Raw genomic sequence first — 18,697 nt, forward strand, 5'->3', positions numbered from 1 at the left:
TCGCGTCCAGCAAAGACAGCCAATAAAAAATTCACCCAGCTCAACGTCCGTTCCGTGACTCACGCGAGTCGTCGAATTATCCAGAATTGACAGCTTGTCCTTTCTATTGGAATATGAAATTACGTCCCGGTGCATCGGATGCATGAACCGTGTGGACTTCATTAAAATAATGCAACTAATTCGCGGAACTCGTGGCAGCTACGGAGAACTCGGTAAAGTGTAACAGAAGTGTTAAAATCGCGTGGAAGATTGTAAAACAGATTTCTGTGATATGAAATCGTTATTGCGAGCGATGTACGCTGTTTTTCTCTTTCTTTCGCAACTCACTCTGTTCTCCACGGCACAAGATCATGTTTTCATCCGCGATTATTTCGTTCACAAGAGGGTGCGGAACGTGGTGGGATTTTCTTGCGGCGACATAGAGAGTGCGTAAAGCGTCAGAAGCATTCACGGTTTTAGTGGAAACTGTGTGATAAATAGACAGCGGGTTTTATGCGTTTACGACGACTACGAGTGCTTAGAATATAAAACAGGAAGATGAGGACTTAATACTAGAACTACCGAGCGTTTAATATGATTAACCTTCTATAAGCCCGTGTAACTTTGAAGTCACACATCAATAGACTGGGTTAAATTGATTTATTTAATTTTTTATTACAAAATGACGAATGACATTAAATGATTAATCAGCTTAAACTTTTATACAGGCAGGCGTTTACGATCAACGTTATGTTTATCTTTATATCTATAATTCTCTAAACCAAAATAAACGAATATCAACTTTCCTAGGAGCAATAGAATAAACTGTACAGCAAGTGCCCGTAAACTTAATGTTAAGGTATCAATCATTGCGAAATAAGAAAACTGGCAGCCGCCATTTTGACGCGCACGGTAATTCCAGTGTTAAGAATCTTATTATTTTATCGTCAACTTATTAAGATTCTTAAGAGAAGAAATTCGTTTCTATTTAAACCTTGTTTCGTTGCATCATGTTAATAAATTTTTATTTTGCATGGAGATCCGCTGTCTAGTAATAAATTAACAGTGAACAGAGTTTAAAAGACATTAAATGGTCGACGTACGATAGACTCTAATTCTGTATTACCCGTATCAGGTGACTTTGATCTTCTGAAAACGCTGAGCACCACAGGCATATTCACAATAATGAGAGAGCCCACTATAAAGATCGACATCCGTAGGTTTTTAAGAACCGAAACGTGGACGTTGGGCGTCATTGTTGATCTCCGTTGCCTCAACGAAACTGCCGTTCGAATTTTTGCCGAAGTACGCTGAGAAGAACAAGCAAATATATGACATATGATTACAAATATACAATAAATAGATTATCAGATAATTCGTAGTTTCTAATGACTGCAGATGTTTGTTCATATAAATCCGTAAGGCTCTATGACTGTTCATATATTAACCCTCTATATCTTGTTGATTTCTTCCATTTTGCATAGCAAAGTGACGAATCAAATGAAGTAATTAATTAACTTAAACTTTTGTACACTCAGGCGTGAAAGTCGAACGTCATTGTATTTTCAAAATTACAATGTATATCCGTTTTAATACGATTATTATTCAATACATTGCTTATTTGTATTTGTTGATATTTATTAATTTTATACTACACATATTTATTTATACTCACAAAAATAAATTCAGGTTATAGAGGATTAATATCCCAATGTATTATAATGTTTTCTTATGAAATGCAACGACGTTTTTATATAATATAGTATCTAGTAAAACATCTAACGAAAAAATAGGTTCCTGTTTGATTAACATCGCAGCAAATTAATTTTCGAAAATTGTGTATTGTACAAACATTTGCAAGCTAGTAAGTAACAGTGCATAACAAAGTCGAGTTACATTAATTTCCTCGAATGCAGAGCTCGAAATATAGAATGTACGATTATTCCTACAACTGGTTGGTTCTGGGATCGAATTATAACCAGAGCGTGCCACTTTTGAACGATACCACGTACAGCATGGTGACCGATTTCGTCCTCGCCATATCGAACAAAAATGGCTACGATCTGTACGACGTGTTCAATCACTGCAAATACCGCGCCGGTTTGCTGAATGTCACGAAACTTGGCACATGGCGGCGCCATAGCGGCCTGAACATCACTTTAACGCAACCGTTAATTAATAGGAGGACTAATATGCACGGAATGAGATTGAAAATATCCGGCGTGGTGAGTAATGTTAGATTTTACCTTTGAAGTTCGGTTTGAATCGAATATACAGGGGTGATCACGAATAATAAGGATAATTTTTGTTCTTATTCGTGCAACACGCTTATTACCTTTGTTATTTCTGAACAACGTGAGTGGGTTGAATGTAATCAAGCGAATAGAATAGTTTCGTGACAGTAGTGACGCCTACTATATACAATTTAATGAGCGTTATTACAAACTTAATGTTTAATTAATGCACTAGCGTAAACTTGACTAATTTCTGTTTCTTTGAAAGTTTAAAAGGTTTTATAATATCTGAAAAATTGCACAACATAATTACATAATTTACTATTGAAAAAGTTATGTAACATAATATTTTACGATATTTAAAAGAATCAAGGAATGTATAAGAAAAATTGTTATGTTATAATTTTTATACAGAACTGATGTACTTTATACGTTTTAGATACAATATCGACCAAAAGGTATGCGTCTCGAAGATTACATGCAGGACATTAATACAAGGTCCTTAGACAGTATGCATAAATTTGTGCACGCCATGATTTTACACATAGGCGATCTCTTTAATTTCAGGTAAAGGCGACGACATCTGTGGTCCGTTATTACATCGAAAATAAATTATTATTGCAACATTTTTCTATCGTTTTTCAGCGTACATGCTTCCGAAATCATTTACTGGGACAGGCATAGCGTCCACGGTCTGATTTTCGAATTTTTACAAGCGAATTATATCGATTTCGCTAGTAATCCCAGGATCATGGTGTCCGAGCGATTGGATTATGCTTCCCTGATTGGTGCAGCATGGCCTATTCGGTGGGGGAAATGAATTGTCAACTATCAGGCATATCTGTGAACGAGTAATCTACTTGTTAAAATCAATTAGGATAAATATTTATTTTGATCGATGAAACTGATCCTCGATTTCTGTAAAAACGTAATGAATTACTAATTCACGCATCTAACGCAGATTTTTACGTGTGCCAATACAATTTCTCTTAATTGATGTCTACACGAGAAGAATATTATTTTCTTAATGAATATTATTTTCATTAAGGCCTTGTTTCATGCTGCTGTCCACGGCAACCAACAAAATAAAGTTGGAAATTTTCTTGAAGCCTTTCACGAGGCAAACGTGGTATACGTTCGCAGGGTTCGGTTTGTTCTCCATCTTCGTGATGAAAATGATAATGAACTGCGAGGGAATCGGGAAGAAGGAAAAGTACTCCGGAGCAGTTGTGCTGTCAGTGGGAATAATATCGCAGCAGGGTAACGTAAAGAAATAATGAAACCTCGTTTGGATATTTTACATAGCTTTTCGAATTCCGAGCATTATGTGCAATTTTGCAGATTTCAAATATCAAATCTCAGATCTCTAATTATCTACAGATACATAAAAATCCGCAGTCTAATTATAATCAGTTTTCTATTCGCAACAGGTGCGAATTTGACTACGAGACGTATTGCGAGTCGCATCGCCTTATTTCAAATCACGGTACAAAGCTGGATAATGTATAATTATTATTCCGGTAGTATTGTCTCGGCTCGGTTGAGCGAACCCCTTGACATGATGGAGGATTCCGTAACTGTCCTGGCCGACAGCAATCTGAAAATTGCTGCAGAGGCTGTGCCCTACTTAAATTACTTTCTGTATGTGAGTATAGACGTTAAAATCCTATAATACACAGTAATAATTCATTATTAGAAAATACCTATTGAATTGAACAGAAAGAGTTCTCAATAAACTTAAGGGAGAAATATCTAAACATTTATTTAAACAAACGATTCCTTTGTGAATCTAAAATACATGTTCCATGGTTTAATGCAACTGGTTTTCACTTGTATCTGGAAAGAATAAAGTTTTTGTTCATCCCAGTATTGTAAAAATAATTATCTTAAACGCGATAAAATTATTAGTATCTCTGTTACAAGTAAAGAATGTGTATCATTAGAAATTGAATTGGGAGTCCGATTACTTTCGCAAGAAACGTTGGGATCCCCTACCGGAATCGAAAAGGTATTTGCCAATAGAGGAAGGCATCAGGCAAGTCAGCCAAGGTATCTTAGCGTATCATACGGATCCAAACACTGCATACCCATACGTTGAAAAAATGTTCGACTCGAATAAAATCTGCGTGCTCACGGAGATACATTTGTTTAAACAATCCGTGATGGGCATGTACGCGAGCCACAATGGACAGTTCATCGAGATGGCAAAAATAGGGTAATTGAGTCTCCTATTCCTTTTTTTCCTTTCTTATAGTTCACGGTATAAGAATATTGAACACTTTGAGATTGAAACGTGGAATTTTGGTAATGAAAAAGTATGTTCACTTTTATCGCAAAATTACAAAGTTACACGAGTTCAAAGATCGCCAATTTTTCGATTAAAATGTAGTGATTCCTTAATTTTCATAGTGTACACTTATTATGTTTAAAATATTGAGGTTCCATTATTGCGATCAACGTATACATAAGAGAAATATAAAAATGGTCCACATTTGAGTAAACGAGCCTAATACTATTTGATTTTGTTATTTGTAAAATTCACACGATGTGAAGAAATTAGCATATCGGTCAGTGAACAGAATTCGAAGGAAGCACTCTTCAAAAACACAGCTTTCACAATTCGTTCTTATCAAAGGCTGACCAAAATGTTTAACACCGGTCTTCGGGATCGTCAAATCAAACACTGGTCGTCGAGGAAACCCCAGTGTCAGCCGGATACTTTATCGACGAGAAGCATTACGATTTACGAAACTGCACCGGCACTGATTCTATTGGCGTTGGGCGTTCTCCTTGCTGGAATAATTTGCATCGCGGAGAATATTATTTACAGACGCTCGATGAAGTGAGTACAGTTCGCTCTTAATTGATCTAAACGAAAACTGACAAAAAAATGCAAACCGTGCTGTCAGAAATGGAATAAAAAATTTCGAGCTATTAAGATTTACATCAAATTCTTAACACTGGAACAACCGCATCCGACAAAATGGCGTGTTACAATTTTCTTATTTCGCAATTATTGATATCGTGAAAGCGTGAAATATCCGAAACGATTCGATAATTAAATACTTCCACTTTAATTCTGTAATTAACGTATGAAAAAACTAAACAAAAATCTATTGTTACAATTTTTATAAACATTACATATTAAACGTGTCAAACTCTCGGTTGTTCTAGTGTTAACAATGATTCTGAAATTATATATATGTTACAGTAAGAAGATAGTGAGTGGGAAGAAAATAGTTGGTGCCAGAGGAAGTATTACCAGTGGAAACAGTAGAGACAACTTGCTGGATTTGCAGCTTTAAACTCCTTGCTGCGGAACGCAACACTGTGACAGTGTAATTAGTGGAGAACTTTAGCTGCCCATAGCTTAGTATTAACGTGTGTCGCTTTCAAGAATAAAGCAACTTATTTATATTGTATAATCAGGAGTGCAAATGATTTTACGAATCCTCGAGTGCTTCGATACTGAGGTATCGGATACTGTTGTTTCGCTTGGAACTGCTACACGTTATCGGATTTTCATATTGTAAAAGAGTTGCGCCGTAAAGAGCCATCACGTCAAAATTGACATACTTCCTCATGCAAGATGAAGAGGCGAACTACTTTACGTGCAATAGGCTGCATCACGAATGTTCCGCGTACAGTTGTTCAATTCACAGGCCGCAACGACGAACGAGGGTAACAAGTGGAATGCACTTGCGAATTTTCTTTTGCCTGCAATTGATCATCTTCTCTTGCGCACATAATGTCCACTTAATTCGCGATTATTTTCTTTTTAAGAATGTGAAGGGGATGGCTGGATTTTCTTGCGGAGAACTCGAAAGTGAGCTTCGTTACTTATAATTTGTTTATTGAACGATAGTGTTAAATAATAATCATAATAATAACTGTTAATAGAAATATTTACCGAACTTCTTTAGATAATGTTGCATTCCTATTCTCAATTGAGTCGCTTAGAAGCCAATACGGTTAAGTGCAGGAAACAAAAATTGAGACAATTAATGTTGCGGCTTCTGAAATTATTATACAACATATTCAGAAGCTATAAAAGGAAGAGCTTTCTAAGAAAAACGAGTAATATCCTTTAATAACTAAAAGGAATATTATGTGTTCCATTAAAATTTACAAAAATCAAAAAATATAAAAAATAAACGAACTTAACCGCATTGGCTGCAGAGTGACTCCATTATTGCGATCTGTAGGTTTAATCGTTGCGAGAGACATATAGTGTATTACATGATTGCACAAATATGGATACAGACGATGTCGAAACTGCCAAGATGTTTAACGACGTTGGAATCCCAGCTTCGATGAAGCAGCTTGGTCCTAACATCGATGTAACGCGCTTCCTTCGCACCAAATACCGGAACATAGGTGTTTTCCTAGATTTAGGTTGCTCGTATGAAGTCGAGGATGTCTTGAATATATTCCGTGAGGTAAATAAATTGAACCTGTATACTTTATCAAGTACACCAGTAAATAATCTTTATTTAACCCATTGCACTCAAGTATATTTTTCTCAACAAATATTCAATATTTTCTGATGAAATGTCAATGATATTTTTTACAATTAACATAAGGAAATACCTTGTATAAATTAAGTGACAGAACTATTTTACTTCGATGTTCCATGTGCTGATGCGTTATATAAAAATTTAATATTGAATTTTAAGTTTTATCATTTTCTTGGGTCGAATCAAATGACGACTGAAAGGCGCCTCTCGAGTGCAAAGGGTTAATAAGTTAATTAATTTACAATACGATAGCATTATAATATCGAAGTGACTGATACTTAAAACGAAACAAAAACACATCATTTAGACTTCGTCTCAGCTTATGTTCGACCACTTGCACCACTGGTTCATTCTGGAGGGAAAGGGGAAAGCTGTGACTGATACTGTGCACCTGTTAAACGACAGTGCGTTCAGCATTATTACTGATTTTGCGATTTCCGTGCCTGAGGATGCTGGTTACGTGCTCTACGATGTTTACAATCCTTGCAAACGTTGCGGCGGCACGCTCAACATTACTGAATTAGGCACATGGATGAACGACACTGGTTTGAATATCAGTTTGTTAGAAAACAAGTTTATTAGAAGACGAAACTATCACCAGCTGAATGCTACAATCGCTGGTCTTGTAAGTATTGTACAATTGTTATGAAACAGTTCGATTCTGACACGTTCTGCTCTGTTCTCCTTATTGAACAATTCGATTGGATTGTTCCAATATGAGATAATGAAGACCCTGATTTTTATTAACTACTACCATTGCTGATATTATATATAGCTGATAGATATTGTTGAATTGTTAGTAAATAAAAACGTATAAAAACGCTACTCTCATGTAGGTAAGCGATAGACCGAGAGATAAAGATCTGATAAAATACCTTGAAGAGCTAAACATTGAAACGATAGACAATTGGCCAAAATTCGGGTACGCTCTCCTGGTACACATTGCTGAAATGTTCAATTTCAGGTAATACGTTTGTTTATTGTTTATTTCGAAGGGTTTTCGTAGGTACTCTCATACTAACTAATGGACAACAGGATAATCAGACATTTAACTTTTTAGCTTTAAAATAGTAGAATCAAGTTACTGGGCAAAGGATGATAGCAATGGGCCAGTGGTAACAGGTCTAAATAAAAAGTTCTATGATTTGTCTTATCAACCGTTGCTTATAACGATCGAAAGAACTAAGTTGTGTGACGTACTGCTGCCAGTTTATCCTGCGAGGTGATTTTCAATTGAAAATGTAGAGTCAAACGGTCATTTAATTGTTTATTTTCCTATAGGACATGCTTCATGTTTCGTACCGTTCCGTCAACAACAAGCGACATGACTGTAATCTTTCGGCCGTTCGAAGCAACCGTTTGGTGTACGGTTTTTATGTTATCACTTCTTATAATATTTACATTATGGTTGATCTGGAAATTAGACAGGGATTCCAGTTACGGGGAAAGTGTTCTTATTCTCTTTGCAGCGATATGCCAACAAGGTGAACCAAACAGTGACATGAATACTCAACTGAATCTGTTAACTGCAAAATTTGCTAGCTACGAAGCTTAATTTAAAAAATTCTATTTTAATTAAAATATTTCATTCTAAATAAAATTCCTCGATTCCCCGCGGATGTTTCACCGCGTCAAACTCAATCCTCTCAATTTACAGGACTACCATTTGAAAGCAATCAGTTCGCAGGTCGAATTGCTTTTCTCCAGACCATGATATTTGGTCTACTTGTGTATAATTGTTACTCAGCGGCTATGGTGTCAAGCCGGATAAACGTTCCTCTGAACAAAATGAACGACTCCCTGCATTCATTAGTGAAAAGCAAAAAGAAACTCTCAGCTCACAAAGATATCTTCTTCAACGTTCTGATAACTGTAAACCTCTTTATTTATTATTTACTGTTACTAAATATAGATGAATCTGCTGAATAATCAATGTTGAAGCTAATGGTTTAAATGTTATCAAATGAAAACGTATTGACAGTCGAGCCACCCGGATGTTGTGAACTTTAGAAGACACTGGGAATCTATACCGGAAAACGAGAGATTTAAAGAATTACACGACGGTATAAGAAGCATTACCAATCCTGAATTCGCTTATCACGCGAGTCCCATTGATGCATATCCAATAATAGACCGTGAGTTCAGCAAACAAATGATTTGCCAGCTCACCGAAGTACATTTGCTTCGACCTACCATATTGGGTATATGGGCAGCAAAGAACGGTGAACTTGGAGAAATAACGAAGATAGGGTGAGGAAGTTTACCGAACAAAGATATCGAAAAATTCGTTTAAAATTGACAGATCGTTAAACCTCGCTAATTTGCTGCAGTTTAATTAGAATGACTAGTGCGGGAATCGTAAAAAGGCAGGTAATTCGTTGGAATGAAAGGAAGCCGTACTGCGACAAAGAGAAGCGTTACGCGTCGAGCGTAAATATTCTTGAAACATCACCGATTCTGATATTGTTACTCGGTGGCATAATGTTGTCTATTATAATTTGCGTAATAGAAAATGCGGTGTTTCGAATGTCCGAAACAAAATCAAACGCGACAACAGCGGAACACTTGAAGAAAAGTAACGATAGAGGCATCGTAGGGCGCAAAAAGAAACTTGTACCGAAAATAAAAATAGTTACACCTTCAGTAAAAAAATAATAATAACGTCGTTCTACGGTAAGACAGACGCGATTTGATTATTCTTTTCCTTCCTTCATAATGTTTTGCAACAATCATTGCAGTGAGATGTAAATAGGAAATTTTAATGCGATGTATAAATTAATTTTATTAAATATAACGTATCAATTACACCATTTAAAAATGAATATCATATGATTTTCAATGTATTTTGACAAAAGTTGCATGATAATAAAAAATGAAGCATGGGATTTTATTATAAAATAGTATGATCGCTTTCCGTCGATGGTAAATGCATGTTCATTGCCTAGCAATTAAATTAATTCTTTTCAACTTTTTTATCAGTCAGTGCTCGAAGTGTTTCAGTGAGATTGAATAACTGTCTTTTAAGTTGCAATAGTTTCACCACTTTGGGCTGCCATGCAGATTTCTCTGTTGTACTATGCAATTCATGTATCAGAAAGCCCTGAAACAGAATAAGCTTTAAAATTGGAAAAATTAAATATATAACTTAACTAGCAACAACTTAATTCATCCTACTTGCTTAATTATAGCCGCATCTATAGCTACTAGACTGAGACATCTGGAGTTTGTTCAGGTACAGACGCCTTTTCAGGCTTCCTAGTTTTTGCAGGCTTGGAAGGTTTACTTCCTCCGCCTATGAGATCAGCAAGCCTCTTCTTCATCTCTAAGAGAACCTGAACCTCAGGTTGCCAAACACTCTTGTCATATTTAGATTTCAGTTCTCTAACTTTATGACCCTGAATAATTATGCAAATATTTAATATGTATATAAAGACATAATAGTTAAAAAGGAAACAAGTATTCTATACAATTTTCTAACTATATTAACCTGCACTGCTATTACAGTTTCCAAACATTTTTGTTCGCAACTTTTCCCTCCATTTTTATTTTTAATATCCTGTTTCGAACCGTATTTCTTCCTTAAGGACTCTACATCTTTATCTTCAATTTTTTTAAAGAGGGGAGAAGGTTTGCCAATTTTGTGACCCGTCGGAAGCATATTCGTAATAATGTCAGGAATATATCCATAGTTAGCGCTATCCAATCCTAACTGTGACCTCAGTTCCCGTGATGTATTAGGCATGAATGGAGCCAATAGTGCAGCCAACAGACATGCTAAATTACAACACACACCGATGACTGTTCCAGCTCTCTTTCTGTGAACAGTAAAAACATAGAAAGTTTGAAAAGATTACACCACTAAATAAATATTATTCACAAGCTATAGCACAGACCTGCAACGTAATTTGATGTATCAACTTTTTTAATCTTTTTAGTAAGTAAACATTTTTACACGAACAAAACTGTAAAAAATCTATTATTTATTTTATACTTAAATAATATTATACTAAAAAGAATCAAGACTAATATTGAAAAAAGTGTCAAAGTGCATCTATAAAGAATATCATAGTATATTACTTTCTTGTACAGGGTCTTACTTATCGTCATCAGTTCCTTTAATTTTCACCCAAGGCTGCTGGGATTGCATGAACTGATTTCCATGTTTAGAGATGGCTAATACATGTTTCAAGCCATCTCGCAGTTTAGCTTGCTCCAAAGTGTGAATGTAGGACTTCAATTCGCGTTGGGCTAACGCTAATAACATCAAGTCATCTTCCTGGAGTATCATTGGTGGAATTTTGGAATCGAAATATTTTTCCGCAAACATTAGAGCTCTATTTATTGAAAATAATTTTTAAATACTGCACTTAGTCAAAAAAAGAATATACAATTTGACTGAATTATTACATACCTATTCACAAAGTTTCCAAAATTATTTAATAATTCACTGTTGTTTTTGGTTGCTAAATCCGCCCAATTGAAATTAGAATCTTGGGTTTCTGGTCTAATGTATGCTAGATAAAATCGCCAAACATCAGCTGGTATACCCGTATCTCTGGCATCAGTGCCAAATACTCCAATTCCTCTCGATTTAGAGAATTTTGTATCTTCATAATTTAAATACTCTAAATAAAGAATAGAATATTAACATTTAAACATAAAAATTAAAATATTACGTAATAACATACGCAATAAGGAACACGTTTTTTGTAGACTTACCTGTCGCCATTAAATGTTTCACTAACGTATAACCCTGGTTAGCTGCTAGTAAACAAGCGGGGAACATTATTGCATGGAAGGGAACATTATCCTTTGCCATAAATTGATATAAATCAACCCTTGCATCTGTAGGTTTCCACCACTGTTCATAATCTTTAGTATATCTCTTCGTAATACTGATATAACCAAACGGTGCATCGAACCAAACATAGAATACTTTATTTTCAAAACCTTTCTCTGGTACAGGTATTCCCCACTTTAAGTCTCTCGTTATACAACGCGGCTTCAGTCCATCACGTAACCATGGCTTAGCAACTACTTTAGCAACATTCGACCACCCTAATTCCACACCTGAGGACCAATCTTTTAGCTTCTCTTCTAACTGTAAAACGATATGTCGAAAAAATAAGAATAATAAGATATATAAAAAGGTAAGGAATAACGTATTTGTCTATCTAAACTAACATTATTCACATTTTAATACTTGCCTTAGGTAAATCTAAGAAAAACTGATCCGACTTTTTAACAATTGGTGTATTGCTACAGACTTTGCAACGAGGAGCTATTAAATCTGTTGCATTTACTAAGTGACCACATCCATCACATTGATCACCACGTGCTTCTGCATAATGACACCTTGGACATATACCTTCTACAAATCTATCTGCTAAAAATCTATCACAAGATTCACAGAGAAGTTGATCTACGGTATCGCTAAACACGAATCCCTGTGATTTTATACTGGAAAAAAATGATTGCACGATCCTGGAAGTAAAAGTGGATGCTTATTAATACATATTGATAATACTTTTACTTCAATGTAGTAACAATATAAACAAAATGGTGGAAAATTTGTTTGGTTCATAAGCTCAAACCAAAATTACATTTTTTTTAAAAATTAAAAAATTACATTCTATAACGCAGCTAGTAGGAGATCCATCTTACTCTGTTTGCTGAGGTGTAGTAGTACGACCAAAATAGTTAAATCCTATACTAAACCATCTATATACATCATTATGTATATCAAAAAACTTGTCACATATAGCTTGTGGTGTTGTTTTCTCTTCCAAAGCTTTGGCCTCTGTAGCAGTGCCATATTCGTCAGTACCACTGGAACATTAGAACACTAATTGAACATTAATTCACAGTGATTCCACTACAAAGACCCGAAATTGTGAAATTTAAGTGAGCCTCATTGTATAAAAATCTATGTAAGGATACATACCTAATAAAAAGTGTATTATAATTTCTTTGTCTACAGTATCTGTAATTAAAAGAAATAAATTACAACATTTTCATGTAAATATACTTCCTAAACTTTGTGTTCTACAAACCTGGCAAAAATATCAGCAGAAAGTACACAACCAATAATATTTCCCAAATGAGGAACATTGTTTACATAGGGTAATGCAGAGGTTATTAAAACATTTCTTTCATCCTTCTTTGGTAATCTAAGAATAATATACATATATAATAATTGTGCTTCTTATTTATTTTTGTTTTTTTAATATAAACCTATGTATATAACTGTAACCTTACATAGGATAAGGTGAATTCTTTACAGCTGGATATGGCTTAGAAGACCAATTACTAGAAACCTTTTGAATTTCATCTTCACTAACTGCTTCAACAACTTTTTCTTTCTCTTTACCAGGACTCATCTAAGATCAACAAATTGAAATATTATTTGGTTACAAAAAGTAATGTTATACAGTTTCAGTATAGACTCACTTTAGCTAGGGCTGGTTTACAGTTTTGTAAGTAAGTACTGCTATTAACAGGGAACCAGCTTCCAGACTGTATACTAAGAATTGCTTTACTACCTCTTTCAAATTCATATTCCTCAAGGGCGTCCTAAATGAATAAATTATAAGTTTAATTATTATATGTATAATGTACAAAACATTAGAGTAACAATAAATAAAATTTACTTGAATAACTGGCAAAAGTTCAATATTTGATGACCACTTCTTCAAAGATGGATAGTCCTTACACAGTTCTTGTCCAATCTCTGTAACTAATATAGTAGACCATATTGTTACCCAAATGCAAGCATCTGCCAATGATAAACCATGAATCTCATCCTAAAATATCGTTAATTAGATTTTAGTTCTATCATACTATTATAACATATTAACAATACATTTATTTTATTTACATATGTATTACCTTAATTAAGTACTCATTATCTGCTAATTCATCATTTAAATATTTTAATAAACCCCACAAACTAGATTTATCTGCATTAGGTGTATTACCGCAGTATACTATAGCTGGCTATAATATATAATAATCGCAATATGAGATTTATTTATATATTTAATAAAGACTTTAAAGGTGTATCATTTATTTTTTATTATTTACCTGCAACTGAGTAACATCCCACTCTAACCACTTGCTATTTACAATCCTAGATTCTTCAGGCAAACGTACTGCGAGTTGCACTGCTGAACTAGTACTAAATAGGTATGATCCGCATGATAATTGTATAGCAGGTAAACGACTTACAAAGCTTCCTAAATATAGAATGGGTAAACTCACTTTACATTACATTAACTGTAACAATTGTATATTGATATGTTAATTCTAATCAAAGAAACATTAACAGATTATCTACAATATTAAACACCTTTTTAAAAATACAAATGTAATGATTAATTAATTTATTTTTTAAGACAAAGTGATTCAGAAATCAAAAATGTAAATGACAGACAGGTGACACGTCAGAATAAAAATAAATAGGAATTTAAAGATTATTTTGTTGAAGAAATATTACATCACCCATGAGTTAAAAAGCGCCAGGTGAAACAAACACCTGGTATTTCATCATATATGAGAAAATGAATTCAAACTAAAAAGGTTAGATTACTCACTATTTGGTTCCAATATATTCAGAGTGATAGCTTCTCGAGCCATTTTAGCTGCAATAATTAGCTTCAACGTGTTTGGATTGCCTTGGTTCGTGAAAATAATCATTTTTACTAATAAGTTAATAAATATTCACAATAAATAGATGAAAATATGTTCAGCACACAACCGACACATGTGAGCGACAAGTAAATGCTAGGGTAGACTCAATGTATTATTTTGTGGCAACTTCGGTAACTCCACAGGCATACCAACAATATTTTTAATATTACCAATACTGTAAAGACTAACATCCTAGCATTTTTATATTGCAGTTTGTGTACCAACAGTATAAAATAATAAGTTCATTCTAAAAGCATCAATGAATGACAGGATAGCTAGACATTTTATGGGACTTTGTGTCTGATGATCTGAAAAATTTAATATTGAGGCAAGAAAATAAAAAAGAACACGTTTTAGATTTATTTACTTGTATTTATTTGTACTCCGTTGATGAGACTGTAACGCGGGATTGGTAAAAACGTATCTCAAGTCTGTGCTAACAGTTTGGGCGATTTATTCTAGATGGTGCTGATTTTGCGGGAAATTTGATAAATTTTGAATTATAAAAATGATCTTCCTTCTGATTCTACACAATGAAATGCAATTTTTAATATGTTATCGTAATTTCTATTCATTAATGGTGATCCTGTCTTAAAATAAAAATTTTCAGCTTTAATTTGATTTTTTGAGTTTAAATTTGCCGTAATTTTTTCTTGTAATATCAGCGCTACCTACGTTGAAATGCTCAAGCTATTAGCACCGCAATGATTCTTGTCGGTGCTATTAGTATTATTATTTTCGACAGCGTCGGTATTTCAGCGTAGTAGTTAAAAAGTTACGTGTATGTAATGTGTGCATAGAATTTAATTTATGTTTTCATATCAACTAATTACATATATTCCAATTGGAAAACGTCAAAATTATTGAATCACATTGATTTGGAAGATTCAATTTCTTTACTCGAAAGAAAATACTTAGTGATAATTGCGTTTTGCTTTGTGTTTTGTTTTTTGTCTGCTATATATAAGTAGACAGGCCGGGGAATTCCCGTATGTTTCCAACGTTTGAATTGAACGCTTCGTCTCGTATAATTTGAAAAAATGATTATTCTAAAATTCGGTATTTTTCTAAACTGTTTATCAGTGTTATATAGTGCAAAAAATGTTGTATTAATTGTCGCAGATGATTTAGACATCTTTCTCGATGGAATGGTAAATATGAATCTGAAAAGAAAACGTGCATTCATTACCTGTAATTACATAAAGTACCAACAATAATTATGTTTTTCTTCAGATACCAATGAAAAATACAATGGATTTAATTGGAAACTCAGGTGCATCATTTTCAAATTGTGTAAGTTATCAAAAACTAAAATTCTATTTTGATGTTGTTATAAAATAAATAAAACTGTTATTAAATGTAGATAATAAGAATTCTTTTTGTGAATAGTTTGTTGCTTCTCCTATTTGTTGCCCAAATAGAGCTTCAATTTTAACTGGAAGGTATCAACATAATCATTTAGTAGTAAATAATTCAATTGAAGGAGGTTGCAGTAGTGTTAAATGGCAACAGTTTCAAGAACCAAATACATTTGCTGCATATTTAAAAGAGCAAATGTCTTATACAACTTTTTATGCTGGAAAATATTTAAATCAGGTAGATATGTAGCATCAAGTATATATTTATAATTGTACTTTTAAATGGAATTTGATATTTATATGAAATGTAAAAGTATGGACATAAAAGTGTGGGTGGAATAAATCATGTACCAAAAGGATGGGATTGGTGGGCCGGTCTCATTGGAAATTCAAAGTATTATAATTATTCTTTATCTATAAATGGAACAGAAAAGGAGTTTGGTAACAAAACAACCGAATATCTCACTGATGTAATTGTAAGTTTTAATCTATAATATTTAGTTGTAGGTTTTCTCCATAGTACTCTAAAATTTGGTTTTTTTAGAGTAATCTTGCAATAGATTTTATTAAATCTCGTGGACAAAATAGTGAACCATTTCTTGCAGTTCTAGCACCTCCAGCACCTCATGCACCTTTCACACCAGCGATAAGACATTATGACAAATATAAAGTCATAAAGGCCAAGAGGACACCTAATTTTAATAAACTTACACAAATAGTATATCATGTTTCTTTGTTGAATTTTTTTCTCTTTTAATCTTGTAAGTTGCTATTAATCTTATTGTTAAACAGAACAAGCATTGGTTAGTGAGAATGAGTACATATCCATTACCTAATGATGTATTACCTAAGTTAGATGAAGTGTATAGACACAGATGGGAAACATTATTAGCTGTTGATGAGCTTGTAACAAATGTATATGAAACTTTAAAGTTGCAGGGTCTTTTGAACAATACTTATATCATATTTACATCTGATAATGGTTACCACATTGGTAATAAGTTTGCGTTTAATGTATATGAACATCTAAATTCTGCATGTTAATATATTTCATTTTACATACTATGTTTTGTAGGTCAGTTTAGTATGCCTATAGATAAGCGTCAACCATATGAGACAGATATTAGAGTTCCATTATTAATACGAGGACCTGGAATTACACCATCCAAAATTTCTGCACCTGTCAGTAGCGTTGATTTGTTTGCTACTATTTTAGAAATAGGTGGTATAAAACGTCCATCAGATGGAACTTCTCTTTTAAAAAAAACATTACCAAAGGATAGAACCTTGTTAATAGAATACAGAGGGGAGAAGTCTAAGGGCATTCCATCTTCAGGTTGCCCAACTGACAGTGATCCAAATGTATCAGTAAGTTCTGAGTACACAGTATTTGCATTAGATATGACATGAATATTATTTCATTTAATTTCATAATCTTCACAGTTCTGCATGAAAGACATGGCATGTAAATGTCAAGATGCTGCAAATAACACATTTAGTTGTATACGCCGCGTTTCACCAGAACATAACAATATCTTTTGTGTTTTTGAAGATGACCAGGTACCAACAATAACAAGTAGATATTCTAACTCGATATTACTAAAGTGATGTGTTATTAATATTCACGTTTTTACCAGCATTACGTGGAAGCATACAATATCACCACAGATAATTATCAAATGAATAATATTGGATATACCATGAAACGTAAACATAGGTACAGATTCAGGAAGCTCCTGAAAAGAATGTCTGTCTGTAAAGATGAGGACTGTGTTTTTACAATTACAGAGAACGTTTATATTTAGCGGTTCATGTATTACAAAATACGATTAATTTGAATATAACGTGTGTACAATGAGTAAAGGAAAATTGGTAATTAATCAACAGCGGAATATTTAATTATTGACAAATTCATGTTACACTTACTGCGTTTACTAGGGCATAATGATACATACCATTAAAAGTTCGGAACGCCGGCGGCCGTCTTACTTCGAATTACTGCATTTATGGAAATCATGGGCGAAGAATACGCCGCGAATCTGGATATAAGAATAACTCGTCTTGCTTCCCGAGTACCTCAGGCAAACTGTTTTCTTAGCAAATATTTTTATTAAAGCCCCGCGGTTCGAATATCTGAATAGCAATCGCGCCATTCATGGAGGGAAGGGGCAGAGAAAAAGAAAACTGAACGAAGGATAGAACGTAGAAACGCGCTTCTAGAATGTCCATAAATTTAATCTATTAAAACGTTTTGAATGATTTAAAGATTTAAAATAACATGATATTACAGCACGACATAACAAAGAAGACTAATAACTATTAAATAATCAAAACTCTACGCGACAAATTTCCTTTAATCCTTTACACCCGACGATATTTTCCATTACAAACATTCATTATTTTCTGACGAAATATTAACAATATCATTTGCAACTTACACAAAGAAACATCTTGCATAAATTATAGGGCAGAATTGTTTTATTTATATGTTTCATGCGTCGATACCTTATTCAACATTTTATGTTGAAGTTTTTATTTTATAATTTTGCTTTCAATCAAGTGGCGACTGAGAGTGCAAAGGGTTAATAATATGTATAGAAGCGGATAAATGATGATGCTAATTTATAAATTGAATGTTTATTTGGTTTTCCGATTAAAATCAGTAATAACGAAATATGAACGAAAGTTTCTTCTAATTACTTACTTCTTGAAAGTTAGCGCTATTCGCTTGATTATTGAAGGAATATGGAACAAGCGTATTAAATAAAACATAGATATTACGAGTAGATATTAATTTATTTAAATGTTTTTATTTCTTATACTTTTTTGTTTAATAATTTGTTGTCTAATAATTTGTACACTACTGTGTACATGTTAATTTGAAAATTTGTACACGCGTCTACGTCCTTTCGAAAGCGGA

General features: G+C 33.7%; 3 protein-coding genes across 4 annotated transcripts; 2 read left to right on the forward strand and 1 right to left on the reverse strand.

The window, feature by feature from the left end:
- The first annotated feature begins 180 nt into the window (after positions 1-180).
- LOC116429744 (uncharacterized) lies at positions 181-9,535 on the forward strand. The gene is made up of 18 exons (XM_076371539.1): positions 181-425; positions 1,115-1,284; positions 1,896-2,204; positions 2,653-2,780; positions 2,859-3,020; positions 3,262-3,473; positions 3,644-3,858; positions 4,157-4,428; positions 4,849-5,055; positions 5,765-6,039; positions 6,477-6,652; positions 7,038-7,355; positions 7,567-7,694; positions 7,791-7,952; positions 8,012-8,214; positions 8,388-8,602; positions 8,712-8,980; positions 9,061-9,535. Exons 1-18 carry the CDS (start codon positions 272-274, stop codon positions 9,383-9,385), a joined length of 3,900 nt encoding a protein of 1,299 aa, XP_076227654.1. The 5' UTR covers positions 181-271; the 3' UTR covers positions 9,386-9,535.
- MetRS (methionyl-tRNA synthetase 1) lies at positions 9,531-14,558 on the reverse strand. Its single transcript, XM_031982745.2, is given in 17 exon segments — positions 9,531-9,830; positions 9,905-9,942; positions 9,945-10,125; positions 10,218-10,545; positions 10,828-11,064; positions 11,142-11,355; positions 11,450-11,831; positions 11,938-12,214; positions 12,395-12,559; positions 12,675-12,713; positions 12,784-12,900; positions 12,989-13,110; positions 13,181-13,303; positions 13,381-13,533; positions 13,619-13,726; positions 13,814-13,965; positions 14,323-14,558. Coding segments are annotated over 17 exon segments (2,886 nt in total). The 5' UTR covers positions 14,426-14,558; the 3' UTR covers positions 9,531-9,683.
- A 599-nt stretch (positions 14,559-15,157) lies between these two features.
- Positions 15,158-18,190, forward strand: LOC116429676 (N-acetylglucosamine-6-sulfatase). Of its 2 annotated transcripts, XM_076371174.1 has the most exons (11): positions 15,158-15,570; positions 15,653-15,712; positions 15,809-16,015; positions 16,092-16,253; positions 16,322-16,495; positions 16,570-16,771; positions 16,853-16,999; positions 17,075-17,145; positions 17,221-17,337; positions 17,415-17,649; positions 17,716-18,190. In XM_076371174.1, exons 1-10 carry the CDS (start codon positions 15,460-15,462, stop codon positions 17,580-17,582), a joined length of 1,419 nt encoding a protein of 472 aa, XP_076227289.1. In that variant the 5' UTR covers positions 15,158-15,459; the 3' UTR covers positions 17,583-17,649; positions 17,716-18,190. The 2 variants fall into 2 exon arrangements, with proteins under 2 accessions (XP_076227289.1, XP_031838740.1); XM_031982880.2 differs by having other exon boundaries at positions 16,853-17,145; positions 17,716-18,188.
- Positions 18,191-18,697: the final 507 nt, after the last annotated feature.

The sequence above is a fragment of the Nomia melanderi genome, chromosome 10 (assembly GCF_051020985.1).
Source record: "Nomia melanderi isolate GNS246 chromosome 10, iyNomMela1, whole genome shotgun sequence".
In the NCBI taxonomy this organism is placed as follows: domain Eukaryota; kingdom Metazoa; phylum Arthropoda; class Insecta; order Hymenoptera; family Halictidae; genus Nomia; species Nomia melanderi.